The sequence below is a fragment of the Alosa pseudoharengus genome, unplaced genomic scaffold (assembly GCF_046254945.1).
Source record: "Alosa pseudoharengus isolate Yale_2024_CS ecotype anadromous, Long Island Sound unplaced genomic scaffold, YU_APseudo_1.1 YU_APseudo_1.1_scf_11, whole genome shotgun sequence".
NCBI classification, from domain to species: domain Eukaryota; kingdom Metazoa; phylum Chordata; class Actinopteri; order Clupeiformes; family Clupeidae; genus Alosa; species Alosa pseudoharengus.
In genome coordinates, this window is record NW_027468576.1 from 35,200,727 (window position 1) to 35,226,721 (window position 25,995).

At 46.8% G+C, this 25,995-nt stretch overlaps 2 protein-coding genes across 16 annotated transcripts in view; one reads left to right on the forward strand and one right to left on the reverse strand.

Annotated features, from left to right (window-relative positions):
- The window catches only part of prrc2c (proline-rich coiled-coil 2C), a 39,627-nt gene extending 21,241 nt beyond the window's left edge, over positions 1-18,386 (forward strand). For 3 of the 14 annotated variants that reach the window (XM_076279019.1, XM_076279021.1, XM_076279022.1), the window contains exons 15-33: positions 671-822; positions 2,433-2,587; positions 3,179-3,626; positions 3,814-3,899; positions 4,600-4,830; positions 5,109-5,360; positions 6,316-6,411; positions 6,904-7,005; positions 7,177-7,363; positions 7,926-8,123; positions 9,059-9,294; positions 9,800-10,050; positions 10,502-10,736; positions 11,075-11,197; positions 11,819-12,031; positions 12,601-12,704; positions 13,401-13,527; positions 14,800-15,027; positions 15,908-18,386. In XM_076279019.1, the coding sequence (XP_076135134.1) occupies positions 671-822; positions 2,433-2,587; positions 3,179-3,626; positions 3,814-3,899; positions 4,600-4,830; positions 5,109-5,360; positions 6,316-6,411; positions 6,904-7,005; positions 7,177-7,363; positions 7,926-8,123; positions 9,059-9,294; positions 9,800-10,050; positions 10,502-10,736; positions 11,075-11,197; positions 11,819-12,031; positions 12,601-12,704; positions 13,401-13,527; positions 14,800-15,027; positions 15,908-16,165 (3,682 nt within the window). In that variant the 3' untranslated portion in view covers positions 16,166-18,386. The remainder of the gene's footprint in view (positions 1-670; positions 823-2,432; positions 2,588-3,178; positions 3,627-3,813; positions 3,900-4,599; positions 4,831-5,108; positions 5,361-6,315; positions 6,412-6,903; positions 7,006-7,176; positions 7,364-7,925; positions 8,124-9,058; positions 9,295-9,799; positions 10,051-10,501; positions 10,737-11,074; positions 11,198-11,818; positions 12,032-12,600; positions 12,705-13,400; positions 13,528-14,799; positions 15,028-15,907) is intronic. The other 11 variants (XM_076279029.1, XM_076279032.1, XM_076279030.1 and 8 more) reach the window with 9 other exon arrangements.
- A 1,881-nt stretch (positions 18,387-20,267) lies between these two features.
- Positions 20,268-25,995, reverse strand: part of myoc (myocilin) — a 7,070-nt gene continuing 1,342 nt past the window's right edge. Inside the window, exons 2-4 of one of the 2 annotated variants that reach the window (XM_076279034.1) lie at positions 23,131-23,184; positions 22,720-22,818; positions 20,268-21,953 (exon numbers count right to left, since the gene is read on the reverse strand). In XM_076279034.1, coding sequence (XP_076135149.1) covers positions 21,166-21,953; positions 22,720-22,818; positions 23,131-23,184 — 941 coding nt within the window. In that variant the 3' untranslated portion in view covers positions 20,268-21,165. The remainder of the gene's footprint in view (positions 21,954-22,719; positions 22,819-23,130; positions 23,185-25,995) is intronic. The other variant, XM_076279035.1, reaches the window with a different exon arrangement.

Sequence of the window (25,995 nt, forward strand, 5' to 3'; positions counted from 1 at the left end):
GGCTCATCTTATCTACACCTGTTGCAATTGGGCATATACAAGGCTTCCAGTTCAGATAGATGTTGTTTCAGGCTGTAGTGCTGTTAGCCTGAAAGTGGCCACAAACTCTCTCTCTCTCTCTATCTAGCACTCTATCTCTTTATCTCTATCTCTCTCCATCTCTCTCTTTCTCTCTCTCTCTCTCTCTCTCTCTCTCTCTCTCGCTCTCTCTTGCTCTCTCTCTCTAGCGCTCTCTCTTGCTCTCTCTCTCTCTGTATAACTTAAGCAGCCTGTCCCCACCACAGTGACTTTGTATTTCTGCCAGTCATCTGAACTGCTCTCGGCTCTCAGGAGCTGCTTCTTCACTAATTGCCTGCATGTGATTCTTTTTCTCTGGATCTTTAAATTTAGACTCCGGCACGGAGTATTTTTAGCCAGGTGCCCCCCCCCCCCCTCTTTTTCTTCCATCATGGCCTTTCATAAGAATAGCTTGACAGTGTTCATCTAATATCCTCTCTGCCACTTGTCTTCTCTCAGAGCTCTTCTCTGTCGATAAACAGTCTAGACTGGCGTCCGGTCAGGACAAATTATAAGTTACATTATCCCTTTGGCCAGCAGTCTTAAATCTTAAATGATTCAGATTTATTTATGTTTGTGTGTTTGTTTGTTGACCGACTTCTCCTTCTTGCAGTGCCCAGAACCCAGAGTCCGGCCAGGCCGGAGCGGGTCAGAAGGGCGGAAAGGAGTCGTCCTCTCGCCGCAAAGACGAGGCCAAACATGCCGCCAAGAAACCCAAGGAGAAGGTTGATGCTCTGTCCCAGTTTGACCTGAACAACTATGCCAGTGAGTGGCCGCCGTCCAGTGTCGCCGTTCCCAGTGTTTGAGTTCAAATATGAGTGTGTGCCGTGTGCAAATAGTTATTGCTGTAGCTATGCCGTAAATAAATATGAGTGCCCGAGGTAAACTATGTTTAACTGGCAATGGATCAGATTTTTGAAGAAATGGTGCATCTCTGAAGGGCCAGAGAGAAATATGTGTAAATATTTGAGTATATTTGATATTTGAGTAAGAAAAAATGATGGTGTCATGAAGTCCCATCTACTACAAGACTTGTATATAGTAATTTCCTGTGTATTAGCCGCATTGTGTATAAACCGCAGGACAGTGTTTTATGCCATATTAATACTAGGGGTGTAAAGATTAACCGATACGTATCGGTATCCGTTTTTAACGTGTAAGATATGGCTACATCGATACGTGAAGCCCCGTATCGGGAAAAAACTGATATGAACCGGTCGTTATATCGATTTACTTGTTATGAATCGTTGCACAACCTTTTCTGCTCGCTCAGACTCATTTACGTTCCAAGCAGCGCGTTCATCCCACTTCCGGTTTTGAAACTATACGTGGCACGGAATTGTGGGTAATGCAGTTCGTTTTTGGTTACATTCATTGCCCAAAGTTGTCAAATGACCTCATTACCCATACATCTATTGCAATTTAACCATGTGACAACTTGCACTCGGTCGGCTTTTGTTTTTCGAAATCCAGCGCGAAATTAAGCACTTATAGCATTCCTAAACAGCAACGATAGTCTGTAGAGTAGCCTTACCTTTGATGAAGGGATTTCCTTAATGTTAAATAATAATTTGGCCCTTGCTGCTAAAACGATGCATAAATTATTAGCCAATGATTTTGTTCATATTCACTCAGAATTGTGGCATTTTAGGTTTCTGCATTAGGTCTACTGTTGGAACAAAATAAGCCCAGAGAGTTCATTGATTTGTAGGCCTATTTTATTCTTGTAGGGTAGGCTAGGCCTATATGAGAAAAGGCCAAGAGTGTCTTAAGCACTGTTTTATTTTATTTCGGTATTGTCTTACCTCAACAAGGCTACAGCTCCATGAAAACAATCAGATATAACTCTATAAAATCTGTAAAGTCTATAAAAATGTATTTTTATGTTGTATTTGGCTGCTGTGCTTGACTGAAATTTAGACTATTTTTTTTTTTTTCATTTCAATACAGTATATGAAACAAACCTCAGTTTACATAATCATATTCACACATTTTGTTGCCTAATTGACAACCATGACCATGATAATTGATAATATAAAATGAATGCACCTTGAGCAAATTATAAAAAATCTTTCAGAATGCTTTTCATTCTTGAACTGCATCGAATTGCATCCCATCGAATCGTACTGAATTGTTTTTTATAAACATGTATCTTTTCTTGTATCGAATCGTGCCCATGTATCTAGATGCGATTCGTATCGTCTTTTACATGAGAGATTCACACCCCTAATTAATACCAATACCCTAACTGACTCTGTGTATTGACCCCATATTGAAGAAATGTAGCAAAATCAATATATAAACCGCGGCTAATAGTTGGGAAATTACGGTGTATACTGTGACAGTACAGAGAGAAACGTGTGTGTGTTCTGTAGGTGTGGTAATAATCGACGACCATCCTGAAGTGACAACACTAGAGGACCCCCAGTCCAGTGCCAATGACGACGGTTTCACGGAGGTGGTCTCCCGGAAGCAGCAGAAGCGCCTGCAGGACGAGGAGAGAAGGAAAAAGGAGGAACAGACTGTACAGGTAGAGTATGTTTGATTCTGATGGGCCGTTCGCACCCAGAACGATAAAATTACTAGTAAAAAATGATTGCTCTAGCTAATATGAATGACAACGTCCACACATAAACTATAACAATAACGACATGAAGAATGATATAGTTGGGTATCACTTTCAGAGCGATTTTTAAGAATGATAAAAAAAAGCTGACCGCCAATCAGAATCCATCAAATTTTAGCCATTACATTCGTCAACACAACGCATTTATCGTTATAGTTATCGTTATAATTGTCGTTCCTGGTGTGAATTACCCTTTAAATGTGTTTTGGTAGCCACCAATTGCCTTTGGGATTTTCCTGTTTGATTGAAACATGTGCAGTCTGTTATAGAAGTGTGGGGCTGAACGTTTGAGAGTTTTTGAAATAGATGGAGAGTGCTATTTTCTATTATGTGAGCGCGGGGTTGTCCGCTATCCCTCCATCTCATGGCCCTTGGTTGAAGTAGGCTAGTACCGGTAATGGTGCTGAATCACGTTGGGACAAAGGAAATTACTGCAAAGAAAAACATCTCTTCCTATGAAGTGCTTAACCATAGTACTCTGCTGCTGCGTTACAGAACTGGAGCAAAAAGGGTTCTGGGGAGAAAGGCAGAGGAGGCGGAGGCTCCAAGCTTCCCCCTCGCTTTGCTAAGAAGCAGCAGCAGGTATCCCAGCAGCCTCAGCAGCAGCAGCAACAACAACAGCAGCAGCAGCAGCAACAGGCCTCTCAGCAGAGCCAGGCAGCCCCCTCAGCACCCCAGCCGCCACCACCACCACCACAGCAGCAGCAGCAGCCCCAGGCTCCCCAGCTTCCTCAGCCCCAGCCAGCCATCTCGGTGTCCCAGCATGGCCTACAGCCCCCAGCCCAGCCTGCTATCTCCCCCCAGCCTCACGAAGGAGCCGTGCCGCTGCCTTCCGCACCCGTGGACTTCCCCACGGCCAAGACGCAGACACACAGCACCCTCGGCACCGAGCTTTGGGAGAATAAGGCGCCTGGGTCCACCGTCCTCTCGGACGTTAAGAAACGTGAGTAGCTCTGAATGCCATGGGTAGATAGTGTGTGTGTGTGTGTCTGTGTCTGTGTGTGTGTGTGTGTGTCATTTCCTGACTTAACAGAGGATTATGAAGATGTTGAGAGGAAATACTCTTGTTTGTTAATACCCATCGCAAATGGCAAAACATTCTCATGGAGAAAGCTCTTGTGTGTTTTCAGTTGGACCCATCAGTCCTCCCCAGCCTCCCTCTGTCAGTGCCTGGAACAAACCGCTCACCTCCTTCACTGGGACAGTCACTCCTGAGGTGAGAAGCCGTCTGTCCGTCAGCGTGTGTTTCAGTGTCTGAAACAACCTACATCTTGTTTATTGACCGTAGCGTGTATGGAAATATAGGTCAGAGGTGGGGAAACTAGGCTTCAGTAATAAAATAAATCCTACCACATGTTTTTCCCAACCATTTACTAAAGCAGCTGATTCTTATTAGCTCAACTGTCCAGCCAGGAAGATGCCCTGATTATTGAAATTAACTGTTTTGTTTTAGACGCACAGGAAGAACCAATACATGGTAGGACTTTGACTTCCTAAAGCCAGGTTTCCCATCTCTGATATGTGTATATTTTTGGGTTAGTGCAGTGGTTCTCAAAGTGTGGGGCGGGCCCCACTAGTAGGGAATAGAGACATGACTGGGTGGGGCGCAATCAACAGGAGGACATTTGAATGCCTTTCTTTTTTGACAAAGGAGATCATATATTCAAAACAAAATAGCCACACACAAACATAAGAGCCATAAACAGACTGACATCAATTCAAATAACATCTGATCCAGCATACTTTGGCAGGAAATCACGCGGAATCAAAATGTGGAAAAAAAATAATACATATATATATATACACACACACACACACACACACACGTGATAGGGTCAGGTGGGGCACCGGGTTCAATGTTGTGTCCAATGTCTGACTCGTCCTAAAGCTCATAGTGTCTGCGGTCTTTCCTTCAGGGGGTGAAGCCCAGTGTGGACACTGGAGTGGAGCCTGGTATGGACAGCATCCAGTTTGGCGCCCCGTCTTCAGCCGGCAGCACGGACAGCGACGGCGTTCCCGCCCTGCTGGAGAAGGGCTCCGAGAACAAGCTACCTGAACCCAAAGAGCAGAGACAGAAACAGCCCCGCGCAGGACCCATCAAGCCTCAGAAGGTACTCGGGCCAAATCCAGGACATTCAGTGCAGATGGTGTGTATGTGTGTCTAGTTCAGCACATTATACTGCAGCTACACCACTAAACCGTAGACATGACTGTCAAGCATAAAATGAATAATATATTGAAATGTTATTTTGTTTTTTTCTTTCTTTTTCTTTTGTTTTGTTTGTGTCTGTGTGTAACCTGTTTCTGATTCTGGCTCCATTCTGTTTTCTCTCCCTCCTATTTACCCGAGAATCCTTCCGTTTTCCTCTTCTGCTCTCTCCTGTACTTTACTTTTCTTTTCTTTTCTCTCCTTTTGTCCTCGCAGCTCCCAGAAATCGCTCCCCCGGAGCCAAAGGAGTACAAGCCGGGCCCCATCGGCAAGGAGCGCTCGCTCAAAAATCGCAAGGCCAAAGACGGCCGCCAGTCAGACGGCGAGGGCTTGGATAAGGGCGTCCCGGGGGGCAGCAGGGACCGCGACTCCAGCTCCCCCAACAAAGACGCCAAGGTGCCCGAGCTCGGGGGAGAAATCGAGGGCATGATCACCGTACCCTCTGCGGAGTATTCCAGTAGCTCCAAGGTGAGCTACGGTGGCAGTGCCTGAGTCACTCTTGATCTTGTATTAAAGCAACACCAAAGAGTTTTTTTGTACCTTAGAATAATGTTTCCAAAATCGTTTCAGTGGTTCATCAACTCATAACAGGGTGAAGGCCACTTTCTGCATTCGCTTCGCGGCCCTCTATTGGCTATAACCGCACTATGTTAGTTTGCCAGATCGGGTAGCGGATCTGTAGTTCGATGGAATGAGACATAAGAAACTAAAATTTGACTTGCATCTGATCATAAAATCATGCAACATGTTCTACCTTGTCTGTGGACATTGTTATTTGCAAAGCCGGTGCTGGATAAACAAATGGTGCGTGTGACAGAGGAAAAGTTCTTTGGTGTTGCTTTAAGGGCAGCTGTGCTTCGTTTTGCTACATGGGGCCCCAATTCGCACAACTGGCGTATAGTCGATTTTCTGCACCACGTCCCCTTTTTTTCGGGGAAAGCAAGCACCAGCCATGTGGATGCAGCTCCATACGTTTCCATTCAACCCAAGCGGTCTGCTTTCCCCGAAAATGTGGCGGGACATCCAGCAAATTAAAAGTTTCCGGATGTGCCGGTCTGGCTTTTTTAAAATGTAAAAGTCTAAGTCTGTTCGTTTAGCAACTATGCAAAATATTTGCAAATGTAATACCATGAGAAAGATCCTAAGCACAAACAGCGGTGGGTCAACTAAAAGCTGTCTCACGCCACATGATGCCTTTAGTTCATGGACAAAAACTTTGCTTATAGACTGACTTTGCACTTTGCCTAGCATTCAATTAGGAGTTCATTTCTGGCTTTAGTAATAGTAAATGCTCAATAATGAATTGCCCAAACCTTTAGTCATTCAGGTGTTAGATGTTACCCTGAATAATGCGTTAGCTGTGAATAGATCTGATGACAGCCTTGTGTAAGTAATTGCATCGGTGTTCTCTCTCTGTCCCCAGCAGGAGTCTGTGACCGACTACACCACCCCCTCCTCCTCTCTGGCTGATAACGTCCCCACTGCAGGGAGCAAGATGGAGGAGAGCATCGTGGCCAATGTGAGTTGCACCAACATTCAGACACACACACGCACACGCACACGCACACGCACACGCACACGCACACACATGCACACCGAGGTGTATTTCATGGTCACATTACTGTATGTACATTTCTTTTGCATTGTAAACTTAGGTAAGATGATTGCTCTTAGGCTGTAGCTTGTGAGTCTGTATTAAAACTGTAGTTTGTGAGTCTGTATTGAAACTAGTTTGTGAGTCTGTATTGAAACTGTAGTTTGTGAGTCTGTATTGAAACTGTAGTTTGTGAGTCTGTATTAAAACTGTAGTTTGTGAGTGTGTATTAAAACTGTAGTTTGTGAGTGTGTATTAAAACTGTAGTTTGTGAGTCTGTATTAAAACTGTAGTTTGTGAGTGTGTATTAAAACTGTAGCTTGTGAGTGTATTAAAACTGTAGCTTGTGAGTGTGTATTAAAACTGTAGCTTGTGAGTGTGTATTAAAACTGATCCATCATCTTCCTCTGCATCCAGGTGGCCCTGCCTCACTCTCTGCCTCTGCCACGCAGAGAAGCTCTCCAGCAGAGCTCCAGCCTCACTACTGTGTCTCCCGCTACTGTAGACCTGACACTTAAGGTGAGGACACACACACACACACACACACACACACACACACACACACTCACACTCTTTTTGCTTCTGTCGGTATATCCTTCCAAGTGCTCTTGGATATGATGCCCAAGCGTTACCGGATGCAGACTTGCCTCCTTTCTGACTCTCCTGTGCTGTGGTGTCTGTGTATCTCAGATGGAGTCGGCGCGCAAGGCGTGGGAGAACTCGCCCAGCCTGGTGGAGAAGAGCTCGCCCGTGACATCCTCGGCCTCCTCCATCACCAGCGGAGGAGGAGCCGGCAGCGCCTCCTTCAGCTCCTTCTCCAGCGCCTCCATGCCTCAGATCCCCGTGGCCTCAGTCACGCCCAGCACCTCCCTATCAGGTACTCCCCCTCCACCACCTCCCTATCAGGTACTCCACCACCTCCCTATCAGGTACTCCTCCACCTCCCCCCTCCACCTCCCTATCAGGTACTCCCCCACCTCACCCAACCCCACCTCCCTCAGGTACTCCCCCTCCACCACCTCCCTATCAGGTACTCCTCCACCTCCCCCTCCACCTCCCTATCAGGTACTCCCCCTCCACCACTTCCCTATCAGGTACTCCCCCACCTCCCTCAGGTACTCCTCCACTTTACCTACCTTGCTGTATATTGTTCACATTGGGCTTAAACGTAAACTAAAGCAAAGCTTTGTTATGTCAATGTTGATGTAATTATATGAGCTAATTACATTATCTAATTATATGAGCTGATTCCATAAGCATCAACATGACTAGGACAGTGCAATGCTCCCACATGGCCACATGACTGCTTTAGTTCTGTTCATGTGTGAGTCAGTTTGCTCATTGCTCAACATTGTCAATTAAAAGTTAGGGTCCACAGTGTGTATGTACACGTAGTGTAGGAGGTGCTGATGTGGATTTCCTCCCTCCCTCTCCTCCAGGATCGGCTACGTACACAACTTCCTCCCTGAGCACTAAGACCACCTCGGCCTCGGACCCTCCCAACATCTGCAAGGTGAAGCCCCAGCAGCTGCAGGTGGGCAATAGCAACTTCTCCCAGCTGGGCTGCGTGCCTTCCCTGTTGCCCCAGCAACAGCAGCAGCAGACACCGCAGGTGTTCGTCTCCCAGTCTGCAGCAGGTGAAGTCCCCCCTACTCTGCGCCCATCCAGATATTCTGTTTCTCTCTCTTTTTTTCTTTCTCTCTTTTTCTCTCTCTCTCTCTCTCTCTCTAGCTCTCTTTTTCTCTCTCGCTCTCTCGCTCTTTTTCTCTCTCTGTCTTTTTTTCTCGCTCTCTTTTTCTTTCTCTCTCTCTCTCTCTCTCTCTCTCTCTCTCTCTGCTCTACCTCTCCTCCATAACTCTCTCTCTCAATCTGCACCACACACACACACACACACACACACACACACACACACACACACACTCCTCCCTGGCTCTGTGATGGTAGCTTAGAGAGCTCATGTCTCAGAAGGTGGTGCCTCCTGTCCCCCAGATGAAAGCCGGTGCCAGGCTGAGCGCTCCCCAGTGCAGCTCCTAATGAGGCCTGCGTTGGGGAGCTGACGCTCTCCCCCTCGCTGGGCTGGGCTGCTTTGATGGGAATGTAGGCCAAGGTACAGAACAGCAGGGGACGCCCAGGGACACGTGACACACATAGAGAATGTTTGACAAAAGTTGCACAGGTCCACCCATCATAAATCATGACTCTGAAGTGATGAGCAGCTCCAGTAAAATTGTGGCGATGTTGCTGTTGTGGTTGGAAGTGTTCTGTTGTCATGCTCCCCCATGTTCTGTTGTGGTTGGAAGTGTTCTGTTGTCATGCTCCCCCATGTTCTGTTGTGGTTGGAAGTGTTCTGTTGTCATGCTCCCTCATGTTCTTCAGAGCTGCTGTAGGGAAATTTCGTGGAAATGGCTTGCCCTGACATTAGTGGACCAGTTATTTCAGCAGTACTGATTCTGGTGTTGTGGATAATTTCATTAGAAGTTTACCTTCCTGTTGTTCTTGAATCTAATGTGATATGCCCTTGTTTTCCACCCCTACCCCACCCACCCCCCTCCTACTCCTCCTTTCGCTGTAGGTTCTGCAGCCCAGATCCCAGCGTTCTACATGGACACTGGTCACCTGTTCAACCCGCCACACCCACGCCTGGCTCCCCCCTCGCAGGGCTACCAACCTGGCCTCTCGCAGGTACACCACCCCCCTGGACCAGCCAGCTCATCCCCAAGCATGCTTTCCACACGGGACCCATATTCCAGTGCCCAGGCCCAGACCCAGCTGCTCATGTCTGCAGCTGCCACCATGCCCAAATACTCGGTCAGCTTACACACTGGAGTCACATTTTATTTACACATTTTGCATTACATTGTTGTGTTTTTGTCGTGTTTATACAGGCCTTGTGTGTAAGTTGTTTAAACCCTGCACTTCATGTGAGACAATGGCGCCTATTCCGGTGTCCCAAGAAGGCTTTTGTTTTGTTAAGAAATTCTCTATGTTCACTGTTCAATAACAACGTACAGATATCTCTATATCTTTGTGTTTATATTCTTTGCTGTTATCTTGATTAAGCTAGATTGTTGAATGATTGGCTTGCGGACAGCACATACTGTACTGTGAAGGAGTGCCTTTATGGATCCCGGGGATAGCCTGTGGCACAAGTTGCAGCTGTCTTGAGCCAATCCTGCAATGCTGTTGTGTCCTGTGTCATGTTGTGTGTAATTAATTCGGCTTTGTTTGTTGATGGGACACTGTGGGAGGTCCCTAAGTCAAAAGCACAAGAAATTAAACTTGGTTCTTGTGTACAACTGGAAACGACATACAGATCCCTAATCTGATGGCTCGGTTTCCCCCCGCCCAGCCAACGGCCGTGCAGCAGATCCCAATCCCCATCTACGCCCCCCTGCAGGGCCAACCCCAGCATCAACATCAACACCAACATCAACATCAACACCAACACCAACATCAACACCAACATCAGCATCAGCACCAACATCAGCCTCAGCTGGGCCTCAGCGCTGGCCCCCCTGTCTCCCAGCCACAGGACCTCTTCGGCTCCTCCATACAGCCCTACAGGTACAGCACGTCCATAAACACAAACACACATACACACACACAAACACACACACAAACAAACACATATATACACACACACGCACAAACATACACACAAACGCACACACACACACACAAAAATATATATATATATATATATATATATATATATATACATACATACATACATACATACATACATACATACATACATACATACATACATACACACGCACACATATATATATACACACACTCACACACACATGCACATATACTCACAAACGTACGCAGAGAGAGAGTCACACTCCTTTAGACACCTGAACGTTGTTTGCTGTGAACGATTGGCGCAGATGTTAACTGACTGGAAAAGATCTTAAGTGACACATTTTTTGTTAAACCTGATACAGTGAGTTGATGACCCAACCCCATCATATTCACATTCTTCCTCTGCCCCTCGTGATCGCCCTAGGTCCCAGCAGGCTTTCATGCAGAGCAGCCTGTCCCAGCCATCCCCCATGATGCTCTCTGGCACGGCACTGCACAGCTACCCTGGGGTGCAGCCCCCGGACCTGGGCAAGCCTCAGTCCAGCCTGGCCTTCCAGCAGACCTCCAACACCCAGCACATCCCCATCCTGTTCGAGCCGCAGCTCAACCAGCCCTCCGGCATGGGCGGCTCACAGCTCATCGACACACACCTCCTACAGGTATCAGTGCGTTATGTCTGTACACTCCATTCACCTGTTCAGACCGAACACTCCATTCACCTGTTCAGACCGAACACTCCATTCACCTGTTCAGACCGAACATTCCATTTACCTCTGTGAAACCAGTAACAGGGTATTGCCCATGTCCTTTATAACTTCACCTTCTCTTAACATAATGCTGGCTGCGTTTCCATGATTTGGTTTAGTTGTGTTTGTGAGGCATTTGGGTGTGGGTTTGGAGCTGAGCCACTCTTGAGGAAGCTGATTGCCTGTCTTGTGTAGTCTGTTTGTAATGTGGTGTTTGTTTGTTTGTCCGTTTATTGTTTGCTTTGTGCCAGGCGCGTCAGGGGATGAGCCAGCACTCAAATCTGTACTCGGGCCAGATGCAGCAGCAGCAGCACCAGCACACCCAGAACAGCTACTACAGCTCCACGCAGAGCCCCAGCTCCGGACTACAGCAGGTTTGTGGAAGACGCAGACGCAGACCGGCGTGTCACTAGACCCATAAACCCTTTCAACAATAAAAACAAAAACAATGCTTGAACGTTCTATTTGGGCCCCAATCTACTTCCTCTGCATTAAGATAACATATGGAATGTTAAAACGGAAGCCTTGTGGGGCCAACTATGATGCTGATAATGGAACTCTCTTGAAAGGGTCTATACAGGAGCACAGTCCAATCTGATGATGATGATATGTTGCCAAAGAGTCAACAGGAGCTTGTTAAACACCTTAAGTTATTTACTGGGGCACGTGCTAGTGGTGTAGTAGTGCCCCTGCCCGGCTTCCGATTCCGATTTCCAAGGGGCATGTCTAGTGTAGCTAGTTTAATAACAAACAGTGAAATGAAATGTGTACAGTTAACTCCTACCAAATCTTTTTTGGAAGTACAGCAAACACGTCCGTCTTGGAAGGTTTTAAATGCAGTTGTTTACTTAGTTCCAAAGAAAATACTCTTCGGTGTCATTTAACGCTGGCACCATCGGCCTACTGCACAAAAAACCTGTTAAAGGTTTGGTGCGCAACAAACCTTTAGCATACAAACAGTCCACTTCATCTTCCATAACTGCTGCTATGTTCAGGTGACGGTGCCTCTGCCAGGCTCTCAGCTGTCTCTGCCCAACTTTGGCTCCGGTGGTGGGCAGCCTCTCCTGGCCCTGCCGCAGTCTCTGCCCCCGACGCCCCCGCAAACGCAGCCGCCCAGCCTGAGCCGCCAGCCCCCCACCAACCAGAGCTACCGCGGCCTCATCGGACAGAACACTCACACTCACAGCATGATGCCCCCCTCGAGCAAGGTACGTGCGCACACACACACACACACACACACACACACACACACACACACACACACACACACACACACACACACACACACACAGCCCTTCCCTTCCCCAGCCAGTTCAACCCACAGGTAAGTGAGGAGTGGAGCACCCACACACACACACTGCTGCAGTCAAGGAGCTTACATATAGCACACACACACCTTCTCGTTATCATCGCAGCTATTGCGTTATTGACCGAGAGTAACGCACAACAAAGCGTTATTAAGGAGGTGCTGACCTTTGGTAATAAACTTAAAAATAAGATGTCGTCACACTCTGGTTCCAAATTTATTGGATGATGTTTAGACCGTGAGGCCTCCTTCCGTGCCACACCTGTCACAAGTGTGAATGCATACTCACCTGACTGCTGTCCCTGACTGCTTTACTCACCTCGTCCCTGACCGCTTTACTCACCTTGTCCCTGACCGCTTTACTCACCTTGTCCCTGACCGCTTTACTCACCTTGTCCCTGACCGCTTTACTCACCTTGTCCCTGACCGCTTTACTCACCTTGTCCCTGACTGCTTTACTCTTGTGTGCAGATGTGTGAGATGGACCTGAAGCTGTTTGGCAGTGGAATGGACGTAAAGCCCGGAACGCCCCCTGTCAGCGCACGAAGCACTACGCCCACCTCCAGCCCTTACAGGTGTGTGTGTGTGTGTGTGTGTGTGTGTGTGTGTGTGTGTGTGTGTGTGTGTGTGCGCACACACACCACATACATTATGTACATAGAGATTTCATTCTGCAGAGCACAGTGAGCCATTAACATGTACTGTACAGGTCTCTTTGGACAGATCTGAATTCCCTGCATATTCCAATTCCAGCAGCTGCGCTACACTGGGTGTGCAATTGAAGCGCTCCGTTCACAGCGTGTAAAACTTAGATGTGCGCACCGCCATCACGTCTGGTGTAGCCAGTTCCATTGATTATATTGGAAGCTAATTGTTGTAGCAGACACTCTGGGAACGGGTCGCTTCAGTTGCGTGTCTAGTGTAGCCTGCCTGTAAGCATATAAACCTGTACCCATGAAGCTTTTGGGAATATGTTTGTTTTTCACTGCCGGTGGAATTAAAGACAGTAAATGTAACTTTGATGGTGTTGTTGACAGTGGAATTAAAGGCAGTAAATGTAGCTTTGATGGTGGTATTGTTGACAGTGGAATTAAAGGCAGTAAATGTAACGTTGATGGTGTTGTTGTTGACGGTGGAATTAAAGGCAGTAAATGTAGCTTTGATGGTGTTGTTGACAGTGGAATTAAAGGCAGTAAATGTAACTTTGATGGTGTTGTTGTTGACGGTGGAATTAAAGGCAGTAAATGTAACGTTGATGGTGTTGTTGACAGGGCGAGTTCGACCAGCCCCAGCAGCCAGTCCAGTAAGATGAACAGCATGCTGTACCAGAAGCAGTTCCAGTCGGGCTCCGGCGGAATGCGCATCGCCCAGCCCTTCCCCGGCCAGTTCAACCCACAGGTGAGCGAGGAGTGGAGCACCCACACACACACTGCTGCAGTCAAGGAGCTTACATATAGCACACACACACACACACACACACACACACACACACACACACACACACACACTGCTGTCGAGGATCTGACTCACAGCACCCACACACTTTGCTGCAGCCTACCACCTCACACACAGCGCACACACACACACTGCTGCAGCCAAGGAGCTGACACACACACACACACACACACACTCTCCTGCAGAGATGTGAAAGTCTTGCCACATTTCTGTTCCAACCATTCACTTAATCAGCTGATTCTCATCAGCACAACTCTTAAGCCAGGTACATCCTCTAATCAGTGAAATCGCCTGTGCTAAGTGCACAGGCAGGACCAATACATGGCAGCACTTTTACTTTCTGAAAGCGGACTTTTACATTTCTGTTTGTGGGTCACGTTGTTGTTGTTGTATAGTATAAGTATAAGTGTATATATACTTATTTGAACTTATTGGACCCTGGTACCAAAACCAAATCGAGAACCCCTGTTCTATGCAAGTGCCCTACACCATTGTGCACTGGTATGTTTGCGTAGCTCTGCTATTTTCGGCTAAAACACTGGTAGACTTTTTTGATTTTGTAAAAGATACCAAGACATGGATACTTCATTATCTGATAAACTGTTATTGCAAACAAATAATATTGTTTATGGTGATTTCTGAGGCCTCAGCCAGCAGTGCACTAGTCTCCAACATATGTAGGCTATGCTGTATCTACAGAGAACTAAAAATGTGAGTGCACCTTCCAACATAGCACTTCCCCCAACGAAAAGTATCCAAGGGCTACCAAGTTAATAATAAACATTGACAATGCTAGTAGAACGCTCCATTGACAATGTCTAGAATGTGGTCAGAAAAATGTACCGTGGCCCCCAGCCACTCACTTCCTGTCTTTCTCCACTATCCTGTCGCATTAAAGGCATAAAAGCCCAAAAAATATACTTAAAAAACAAAACAAAAAATGTACCAAGAAGTTTTTGAAAATTTGAGTATGGAAAAAGTATGGAATTTTGAAATGGAAAATGTGTAGGATAACGGGAGACCGCGTGACGACGGCAGCCACGGCATCAAGCCGGATTCGAACCGGCGATGCTACTGGCACAATTCCTCGTGCTCGGCAGAGCAACGCCCTCTCAATAGTGCTAAGGAGGGGATTGTTGTTGTTGTTGTTGTGGTGAAGTAGCCTACTTAAGCACTACTTATTTTCTTTTCCTCTCTCCCCTCCGCTACGCCCAGATTCTGTCTCAGCCCAACCTGGTGTCTCCTCTCGTGCGGCCTGGCCACTCCAACTCCTTCCCTGGAGGGATGCAGCGGAACCCTATGGGGCCCCTGGTGTCGCCCTCCATGAACACCGGCCTGATGCCTCACCCCCGGCCCCAGCACCCCCCCAGGGGGCCCCCTGGACCTCCCATGGCCCCACGGGGCTCCCAGGCCGCAATGAAGGCCGCAGAGCAGGACCTCAAGGTGAGATGAGAGAGAGAGATATAGATAGATAGATAGATAGATGGATGGATAGATGGATGGATAGATAGATAGATAGATGGATAGATAGATAGATAGATAGATAGATAGATAGATACTTTATTGATCCCCAGGGGAAATTCAAGGTCTCAGTAGCATACAGACATCACACACACATTCACTAATAGCAGAAAAAAGTAATTAAAAGTATATAATATAAAAAACACAACTAAGCAATAAGGACAGTAGAAGATAAAGAATATGCTAAAATACAAATTACACTAGCAAGCACACATCCAGCATTAGGTGGCGATCACACTGGCCAGCGGCAGGTTTCCTATTGTTCTCTAATGTTTGGCAGCGGAACGGTGGCAATGCTGGCGTAACACTAGCGTTGTACAAGCTGAGCGTTGAATTTGGTTCAACTTTCAAAAGCCCAACACGAGCGTATTCAATTGTCAGTTTAGGCAAACCGTTTGTGTTGCTTAGGAACGAGAGAGAACTTATTATGGTCTGAGCGTTGCGTTACGCTTCTTGCTGCCGCTTGCCGTTGGCCAATGTGATCCCCACCTTAATCAAAACCTGGATGAAAACTGTAAGAAAGATGGGTGGCTTCAAGGTTTTTATGTGAAGAGATGTGAGGTTTTGATGCTGTTTTCTTTCTCTTTTTTTTTGTTCTTTTTATTTTTGTCAATGTTTTTCTAAAATGCACTACATCACAGGCCATCCTGTATAGCGATTGGTTTGGAATACAAGTTACTATTGTTGCCATCATTGCTCACGTTTAGTTACCCATTTGTACTAGTAAGTATTTAAGTACAGTAAGCGTACAGTGTAATTGTACTGATTTCTCATAAACTACTCGTCCTCGTCCCTTTCCCAGGCTAAGCAGCGAGCCGAGGTACTGCAGTCCACCCACAAGTTCTTCTCGGAGCAGCAGCAGCAGTTGAAGGCCGCCGTCAGCAAGCCCGTGGTCCGGATGGAGGCCGGTGGCAAGCCTGTGGACAGCGTGGCGCCCAACCACCAGGGCGGCCCGCCGGAGCGCTCCGACGCCGACAAGCCCACCGCCATGAGCGCAGCCAAGCCAATACGGACCGGACCCATCAAGCCACAGTCCATCAAGCCAGAGGAGGGCAAGTAGAGCGCCCCCTACGCCCCGACGCCTGGCCATGCGGCCTCTTGTCTGCCCCCAGCCACCAGGGAGGGTTGGACTGACAGCCAGACGGATTGATGAATGAAATGGACAGATTAGATGGCATATGTGGATCTAGAGAAGAAATTCTACACGCAAACACGCCCACGCACCCCCCTCACCTCACACCCTATAGAGAGATGGGGAAGGGGTTAGAATGGGGGGCAGGGGGGTGGTTTGGGTTTTGGGGTGCTGCACATCTTCTTTTTCTTTATTTGTTTCTTTAAATGAGCGTGATTTTTATTTCTCTCTCTCTCTGAGGGGTACGGTGTGCGTGCACTATCCTCGTCTTGCCCTCCCCTCTCCTCTCCTCTCCTCTCCTCTCCCTTCCTCCATCTCCTTCTCTCCTCTCCTCTCCATCCCTACCCTCCCACAATGGAGATCTGCCTCTTTGCTCGCAAGGTCCTGTTGCCTCGCATCTAGAGGTGACTAGCACTACACACCCACCTGTTAGTGTGTGTGTGTGTGAGAGAGTGTGTGAAGTGAAAGTTTGGCGCAGAGATGAAAAAAGAAGTCAATTTGCTGCTGTTCATGATTGTCATATCGAAATTGATTTTCCTTCCCATCTTTTGCATTCACTTTCTTTTCCCCTTCACCCCCTCGAAGAGAATCCCCTGTACAAGGGCGGGAGGGGAAGGCTGCTGTTTCTGTTAAAAAGTTTCCTTGTAGTAGTCAAGCAGCCAGTCTTATTTAAAATAGATGTCACTGTAGTTGTTTTGTTGTTGTCTCTTGCCCTCCCTTTTTTTTCTTCAAGCTGTGCAGTTGATCACATGCTGAAAAGGGCAAGAGAGGGAAGAAGTCCTATTCACAAAACAAACACACACACACACACACACACACGCATGCCTCCACCCAGGCACCTACATGTATGCTCCTACATTCTTATTGTGTAATAGTTTTAATACACACACACACACACAGACACACACACACACACACACAGACATCCAGGAGTTCAAAACGAGCAGTAACCAGGAGCTTGTTTTTAAAAAGCAGTTTCTTTTTTCCTCTTCCTGGTAAGGAAAAATGTGAAATCGCAGCCATTAAAGTGATTTGGTTTAGTGGAATGATGATTTGCAGTCTCCACTGCGAACCCTTTCTCCTGCCTTCTGCTCCGTAGTGGTTTTGCTTGAAAATGAAGAGGTGTGTGTGTGTGTGTGTGTGCGGGCAAGAGAAAGATATCTTACCTTTAGCCAAAGGTTTAGGCAATGCTGGGTCACCCCCGACATGCATCCTTTAGAACACTCTTAATGAACTCGATTACAGATCAGCTCAATAAACAGGAAGTTAAAGCATCCTGTGATTTTGATTTTTTGATTTTTTTTTTTTTGTCTTTTCCTTCATTTAATTTTGTTAAACGGTTATTAGGGTGTCAAGAATCCCCATACTCCTGTTGGCTCACAGGCCAGTGGTGATGAGAACGAGTGAAAAAAAAAGTAATTTGTCACACACACACACACACACATATGCTGCTCTCTCACCCTCCACCGATCCTAGTGTTCTCTCACCTTAACTGTGCCCCCACGACGCTACACCCAACCATGCTGCTGGCCGTGTTGAAAAGCCGGATCTTGGCCCTCCCGACAAAACAAATCAGATGCCCAATGGGTCAAGGCTTAGGGCAAGCAGTCAAGACTTTGATTTATCCTTGTTTTTGTTTAGTTTTGTTTTGATTAGATAAAACATCAGCTTGTGGGATAATGCAACAGGAGCGAGAGAGAGCGACATTTGATTAAAAACGATAAAGAGAAAGTTAGCATCCACAAGACTGAAGGGTGAAAAGTGTGTTTTGAGCAAAAAAAAAAGGACTTATTTTCTGTTGTGACGAGACTTCTGGCCTGGCCTCTCCCGCCCACCCCCCTCTGCCTCGTTAGTCCTGCGTTGCTGACGGCAACGGAGAGCTCGTCATAAAAGGGGCGCTACGCGCTCCCCTTGTAGTGATTTGGCTAGGCCTCCCACACCCACAGTGGGAACGAGAAAATGCAACAGGTGGAAGGGGGGTGGATGGAGGGGTAGTGATTGGTTTGATTCTTTTTTTTTTTTCCTTTTTTTTTCCTTTTTTTGTTTTACTTGTACAGGGGTTAAATCGCTGTATTAAAATATGTAAGTCTTATTTACATTCTCTTGTTTTGGTTACAGAAACTAATAAAATAATATGCTGTTAAAAGAACACCCGTCTCTTTTACTAAGATACTAATCAAATTTTTGCTCACATCAGCATTCTCCTACTGATGCTACACAGAAAGGCCTTTCGTTTGAAATGCTTCATATATTGTATATATTCATGTGACGGAGCCAACACAAAACACAAGTGCTTGTTTCCGCTTTGTATTAGCTCTGGTGAAATTGACTGCGTCTTGGGTTCATGTAAGGGTTGGTCTGTGAACGAATGAATGGCAATATAATCCTCTGTGCCATCTTGATTGTAGTGTTTATTCTCTATCCTGTACCATAACCCACAGCAATCACAATCAGACCCAGCTAGTGAGTAGCCACTGCACTACAATTACCCAGGCTGGGACTGCTGAGTGGTGACCTCAGCTGCACTGAGGACGTCCGGGGAGAGAGGATGACGCCAGGAAAACCCCTGGAGCTTTCTATGCTGAAAGAAGATGTTATTGTGTAGGTTTTAAATACAGGGTTCCTACGCAGTATGGAAAACCTGGAAAAGTATGAAATTTGATTTGAGTAATTTCCAGGTCTGGATAAGTATGGAAAAAAGAAACAAGGGTATGGAGAAATATTTGTGTTTCCAGACTATTGCATCTACAGTACTAAGCTTAATCACTTCACTCAGGTCATAATGAACCATTCCTACTGAGTAGGAACTGAGTACTGTTTAGCTTAACTGTCAGTCCACATCATCAAGATACAATTGAATGGGGGTCCTCAGAAAAAAATCTCTCCCACAAGGGGACTTTGGTACAAAAAACCCTGTTCTATGCACATGCCCTATTGTGCACTGGTATGTTTGCGTAGCTCTGCTATTTTCTGCTAAAACACTGGTAGACTTTTTTGATTTTGTAAAAGTTACCAAGACATGGATACTGCATTATCTGATAAACTTTTATTGCAAACAAATAATACTGATTACGGTGAGGCCTCTGCCAGCAGTGCACTAGTCTCCAACATATGTAGGCTATGCTGTATCTACAGAGAACTAAAAATGTGGATGCACCTTCCAACACAGCACTTCCCCAATGAGAAGTATCCAACAATGGGCAAGTGTTTTCTGAGGGCTAACAAGTTAATAATAAACATTATACAGCTCTTCAAATGCTAAAAGAACCCTCCATTGACAATGTCTAGAATATGGTCAGAAAAATCTACCGAGAAGTTTGAATATTTGAGTATGGAAAAAGTATGGAATTTTAAAATGGAAAATGTGTAGGAACCCTGTAAATAGTTAATCCAACAGGTATTAATATGAGATTTATTTATATATTTATTTATATTATTTATAGATTTATACTGAATAAACATGTTAGGTTTTTATTAGCTGACATCAATGGTCTACAACCTACATGCACTCAAAGGATATATTTTTAAATAATTATAATAAATATGTATAAATTGATATTTATTTATTTATGGTAAAATACATGTCATGTATACAAATACATGTCCTCTTTTCATTCAGTTGTCATTCAGGCAACAGATCTGGTGGACATTGCCATCAGTCAGCAAACAAAGACATGAGTGGCATTGTGTTGTGTGATTAAAAACTACATTTAGGAGGAGTCTGTTATTGCAACCAGTCCAAGGCACGTCTGTGCAGTTATCATGCTTTTAATCAGCATGGTCTGATAAGCCACACCTGGGTTCTCCCAGGATAATCAGGTGCTGTATTATCTTGGCAACGGTGAAGATGTGTGCACAAAACTAAGCCTTTTATATCCTATGTCTTTTACTACAAAAGATATAGGCTACTTAAGTTTTTTTGTTCAGTAGCCTATAGAAAGTCAGTTAACACTTAATAGTCATTATTTCTGACCACCTGGGGCACGAGTCTTATTAGGCACTGTGAAACTAGATATAGACAGAGTCATCATTGGCATGGTAATGAAAATCTTTATTTAATGCATTTGTACATAATTTATGCTTGAAATACAACAAGAGGCATAAAGCAGTCTCATCATAATTGTATAGATAGATTATCATAAAATAAACATTTTTGCAGGATTTGAGAGAGGAAGAAGCTGACATTTATGTTTGTGTGGTGGGAGACACTTGCTTCCAACTATGTTTCCTTTGCCAGATATTTGTGAATTTTTTCCTACAGTGACAAATCTATTGTTCTTTAGGATTTAAAAAAAAAAAAGATATGTGTTTTGTTCCTTACCCTCTCAAATCCCTTTTCAGTGCCACATAAGAAAACACAAACAAAACAAAAGATTTACAAGCAAAAGTAGAAAAATATTTTTTTCTTGAAATGTTCTTTATGTGGACCGTGCCACCGAGAGAGAAAAATAAAAATTCCCACTGACACAAATCGCCTGCAGGGGGCACCACACTCACTACTATACACTTTCAAAAACAAACATATTAGCACACAAACCGGACATCCGACTAACATAGTAGCCTAGTACTTACTAAGGGGTATGTTAGTACACAACACACTCTCACAAGCTTAACTATCCAGCAGGTGTGGTGTAGAAATATTCATCCTGGGGCTGACTTGAAATCAGTAATGTATCCTTTGTGTTTATTTAAATTTGGTCTTTGTTATTTAAATACTCATATTTATCTCATATTATCAATACTAGCCTACTTAATATATATTTTAGTATGTATTTTGTGACATACATGGTCTGTAATGATGTGTGACTTTTTGTGTATGGTTTGCTTTTTCAGGGCGTATTGCTGTACACTATGCCTGCTGCACACTACTGTACTAATGTATCACTGTTGTGGATGTGTGACCTGTCATCTAGGGAGATTCATGCCCTCTACTGCTGCCTGCCCAGTCGGACGTCGTAGGACACAATGTGGTAGTTGTCCCAGGCAAACAGCTTCCTCTGCACCGGGTTGTAGTCTATCATGCTGTTGTAGCGGTACTTGTTCTTTAGCGGCACCGACAGAGCCTTGCCTTGGCTGGTGGCCGTGTCGAAGGTGTAGTTGATGGTGGTCTCCGCCGCTGTGTAACTGGCCACTGTGTACAGTCGGCCACATATCATGAAGGCGTTGGCCGCCGTGACCTTGCGGATGTTGGTCTCCCAGGTCTTGAGCACCTCCAGGCTGTGTGGGTCCAGCTTGGCGATGACGATGGCCCCCTTGGCCTTGTTGGTGCTGTAGATGGCCCAGAGGCCCTGCTCGTCCACGGCCAGGTCGATGTCGGTGTAGCCGCCCCACGAGTAGGGGAACTGGCCGTGGAAGCCGGCGTGCGGCAGGTCGCGGCGGGCGGCGATGCTCTCCGACGACAGGTCGTAGCGCAGCAGGGTGCGGCTGCGCCGGCGCTGGTAGTAGAGCGAGCCGCGGTACATGGTGGCGCCGGTGCTCTCCACGGCCTCGGGCAGCAGCAGGACCTTGGTGGGGTAGCCGCGCGCCAACTGCTCCGTGTCCTCGTAGCCAAAGAGCTGCCGCACCTCCGAGCCCACTGTGTCGATGCGCCACACCATGCCCGCGCCGTACGGTGCCACCGCCTCGGGGTCCTGCATCCACACGCCGTATTTGCCGGCGATGGTGTCGGCCTTGCGGTGGGTCACAGGCTCCCCGATGGCCACCAGCTCACCACAACCTGATGGAGACACCGTACTGTTAAGGAGGGGAGAAGCCTCAACATTTATGACAGAATAACACTAGTCTACCCTACACAGAGGGAATGGATCTGAGGTAAAATATGCCCGCAGTGTAGTTTGAGAAATGTCAGGGTCATCCTCCACCATTGCCCCCTTCTCACCAGCCAGGGCAAATGATCAGGGGTGTTTGGTGCCACAGCTCAAAATACCCCCAGAAGGTATGAAAAGGGAGAGGGTCTGGCATGGCTCAGAGGGGTGTTGGGTAGGGGGGTGGGCGAGGAGAGAAAACCCTAAAAGTTACAGTGTTTGTTTAGCAGCAGGGTCTCAGCAAATGATCCTCATGTCCTGCCGAGCGCGATGCTAAACATACACAAGACTATTTATACGCCTGACTAACTATTTACCCTCATATGTGCCTGTCCTGTCAGCAGAGGAGTAGTGGTTAGATGGCCGTGTCATTTCAGGGGACACTGGGGGCATGGTAGTGGAGCTGGGAAGGGGAATGTGCCCTTTCAGCACTGAGGCATATGGTCAAAATGATGGAACTATACACCCTTTCAAGAGAGTTCCATTATCAGCATCATAGTTGGCCCCACAAGGCTTCCGTTTTAACATTCCATATGTTATCTTAATGCAGAGGAAGTAGATTGGGAACCAAATAGAACGTTCAAGCATTGTTTTTGTTTTTATTGTTGAAAGGGTCTATACTGCTTTTGGAGGGCACCCTAGACAAAGGTGTAGCGGGATATGTTGTGCCATTCTTACCTGTGCCAACCTCGATGTATGCAGGTGTTGGTACAGGTACCTCGGTCACCTCTGCCTTCAGCTCTTGATACCCCGGGGATCCATAATGCCAGGATGGGTCTGGGGAGATTGGTGGTGGGGGGGGGGGGGGTCGAGAGAGAAGAGAGTTTGACTAGCCAGCTTATGTAAATTGAGATGCATTGGAGGATGCTGAGCCCTCAGCTCCACAGTTGGGATTCGTTAATCTTCATCAATCAAGGCTTGTCATGCATGGAGAATTGGAAGGAAAGCCCCTACACCAAAAGGACAGTCTGGCAAAGGTTAAGTAGTTTGTTTACAGCCAGGAGGAAAAGCAGAGATGCACAGCAGCACGCACTGTTTCATTGATTGATGTTCAGATTTATGATATTTTGAAAGCTTGATGCTGGTTACCTCTTAGACTGCCAGTCTGCCCGCTGGGCACAAGGCGCGAGAGCACACTTGGACCTGAACAGAAAGTACATAGGGGGTAAGGGAATGTCCTTGAATGCCTGATCAGGTTTCTTGTACATGTAGCATGACAATTGTCATACGTGAAAAATGGGTTCAAAATGACTGAGAAAGAAATACCATGAAAAAAACCAAGCACCTGGGAGCGCGAGACATAATTGGCTAATCTGGCATGCAAGCAACAGGTTCCTATAGCAACGTGGACGGAGGGTGTGAGTGTGTGTTGGGGGGGGGGGCATTGGTGAAGACTGCGCTGGGACGAAGATGGACAGGTGGGTCTGATGAAGATGATGTTGCTCAGTGCCCCCTGGAACTCTTTGGATCTTTGAGGTGGTCGGAGAGGGGGGTGGGGGGGGGTGCGGCCCCACTGACAGGCCGGAATGTGGCGGGAGGAAATAAAGCTCGCTGAGTAAATTCCCAGCTGTGCTGGAGTCTAGCGGACGGTGGAGTGGGTGCTGCTACCCCACCCACGGCTCACACAGCCCCACCCACCCTCCACCACCCAACAAAGTGCCAACCACAGCAACCTCAGCCTAATACACACACACACACACACACATGCATACATACATTAGGGCTAGTGTGGGCTAGGGCTATTACATTAGCTAGTGTGGCATGGTCAGGCCTGGTCAGGGCTAATGACTCCTAAGGTCCACTGAACCACTCCAACCCTGTCACAGAAGCACACACACACACACACTCACACACACACACTAGCACACAAATAAATAGTGCTTTGCCCTGAAACAAGCGTTTCATCTCAGTCCAACCCTTACATCAATTTTAATGTTTACAGCTCGGAAACCAAATATTTAACTCTCCCTCAGAACATGTAAAAGCCAGCAGCATCTCAGTGACACTAATGAATGTTAATGTGTGAAAGTGTTTACAAGGGTTTACTGTGAGTCTTAATTATGACGCCAGATGCCAACATCTGGAAGTTGCAGTTCATCGGGTGCAGCTGCCAACTAGATGGAAGGTGAATTGGAGAGAGCCAAAGCAGACCGGTTGATTGTATACATTAAAGGCAAATAAATTGCTGTTCTAATGGACAGCGTATGTGTGCAGATGAGGCCATGCATTCGAATTCCCTTTGAAACTGGAAAACGTGAGTGCCCTGTCCGTGAAGGAACAAACACACAAACACACTGGCCCAAGAACAATGTGTGTTTGTGTGTTTGCACGTGTGTTTAACCAGCTCCCCGTCCCTGGATGACTATCGGGACGGCGTGGGCAGAACACCAAGAAACGTTCTGGCGAGTCTGGAAACTACTCGGAGGCAACTTCAGCAGAATCCCCACATGTGGTGCTTAAAGGTGCCCAGCTGCCCAATTATTTACTCGTAAATAAATCCGCGTTTAAAGGGTTGTTTTGGAAATGGGACGCGAGCTACTGCACGTACAGCTCTGCTGTTTCCATACCCCTCGTTTCACCCACAGCGTGGCCAACATCGGCGCTCCTCGGACCCACGCTGCTGGCCACTCTGCTGGAGTGGATGGGCCCCTTTGCGCCCAGGAGCCAAAGACAACTCATCAGCCACTCAGCACAGGGTCGCCACGGAGACAGATGCTCTGTTTATGTTTTTAAGGGGCGCCCCAGGAGACGAGCGCATTCTCTGCTTGGTCAAGTGCTTCTCTCTTCTCTGTTAACAGTATGAAGTTTTTGTGCGGGCTGTTTTTTTTTTCCTTTGCCTCCCTTTCCTCCTCTCTCTCTCTTGTTCTCTCTCTCTCTCTCTCACACTCTCGCTTGCTCTCTCTTTTTCTCTCCCTCTCTCTCTCACTCTCGCTTGATCTCTCTCTCCCCCTCCTCTCACTCTCTCTTTCTCCCTCTCTCTCCCCCTCCTCTCTCTCGTTTTGATCTTTTCTCCACATGGCTCCTCCTGGGGTCTCTGCTCAGAGGGGCCTTGCAGAGCAGGTGTCAACAAGAGGACCAAAACAGATGCTGGCAGCCAATGAAGGCATATAAATGCGCTTTCTGACCAGATAAATTTAGTGGTGGCTTGGAGCTTTAGTGTTTATTTATATCGACCAGTCGAGTTTCTAAACTATAATTCAAAGGGAACCTCCAGGAGGAATGTGCATGTATAAGCAAGGGAATACAGAAGATATACGTGCTTGAGTTGGGGCAAGGACATAAAGGGAATATATGGGTAAGAAGCATATAGGCATCATCAGGGATCAAGGACGAGGATTTATTGGATGGGAGCCCTGTTGCTGGGGCTTATGGCGCCTGGCTGAAGTCTAGCTCTGGTCAAATGCAAAAGTGAGTCGGGGAGGGGGGGGGGGGTCTGTGTGTGTGTGTATGTGTGTGTTCTGTAAGTTGTTTAGAGAAGGGCTTAAACATATTAACCTCACCAAACCAGGTCACCATCCCCTTCTCTCCTTGATTACCACAGGAACCCCCCCACAACCCCCCCCCCCCCACCCCTGAATTCCCAGAGGGTTTGTTAGCTGAGCTAGAAACCTGTAACCTGCTAGAAACCTGTAAACCAGACCTTTTCCTCATTCCCCACTTCCCCTTGTCACACGGCTGTTAACAAGCAGGGAAACACCAGCTACCCGAACCCCTCAGTAAATACAACCCTCCTGCTATCTTTACTCCCTCTCTCCATCTCCTGCACTGTGAACACTACGCCATTAAAACCACGGAGAGAGCACTGGAGCAAATGAAATGTTATCCACACCCATGTGCCTGCCTCTTGGGGGGGAGGCGTGAATGCATGTGCGTCCTTACAAAGAATCGAAGAGTGGGGAAACTACAGTAGGGCTGTGACCGATTAGAATGTCGCTCTTCTGTCAAATTGAAGTG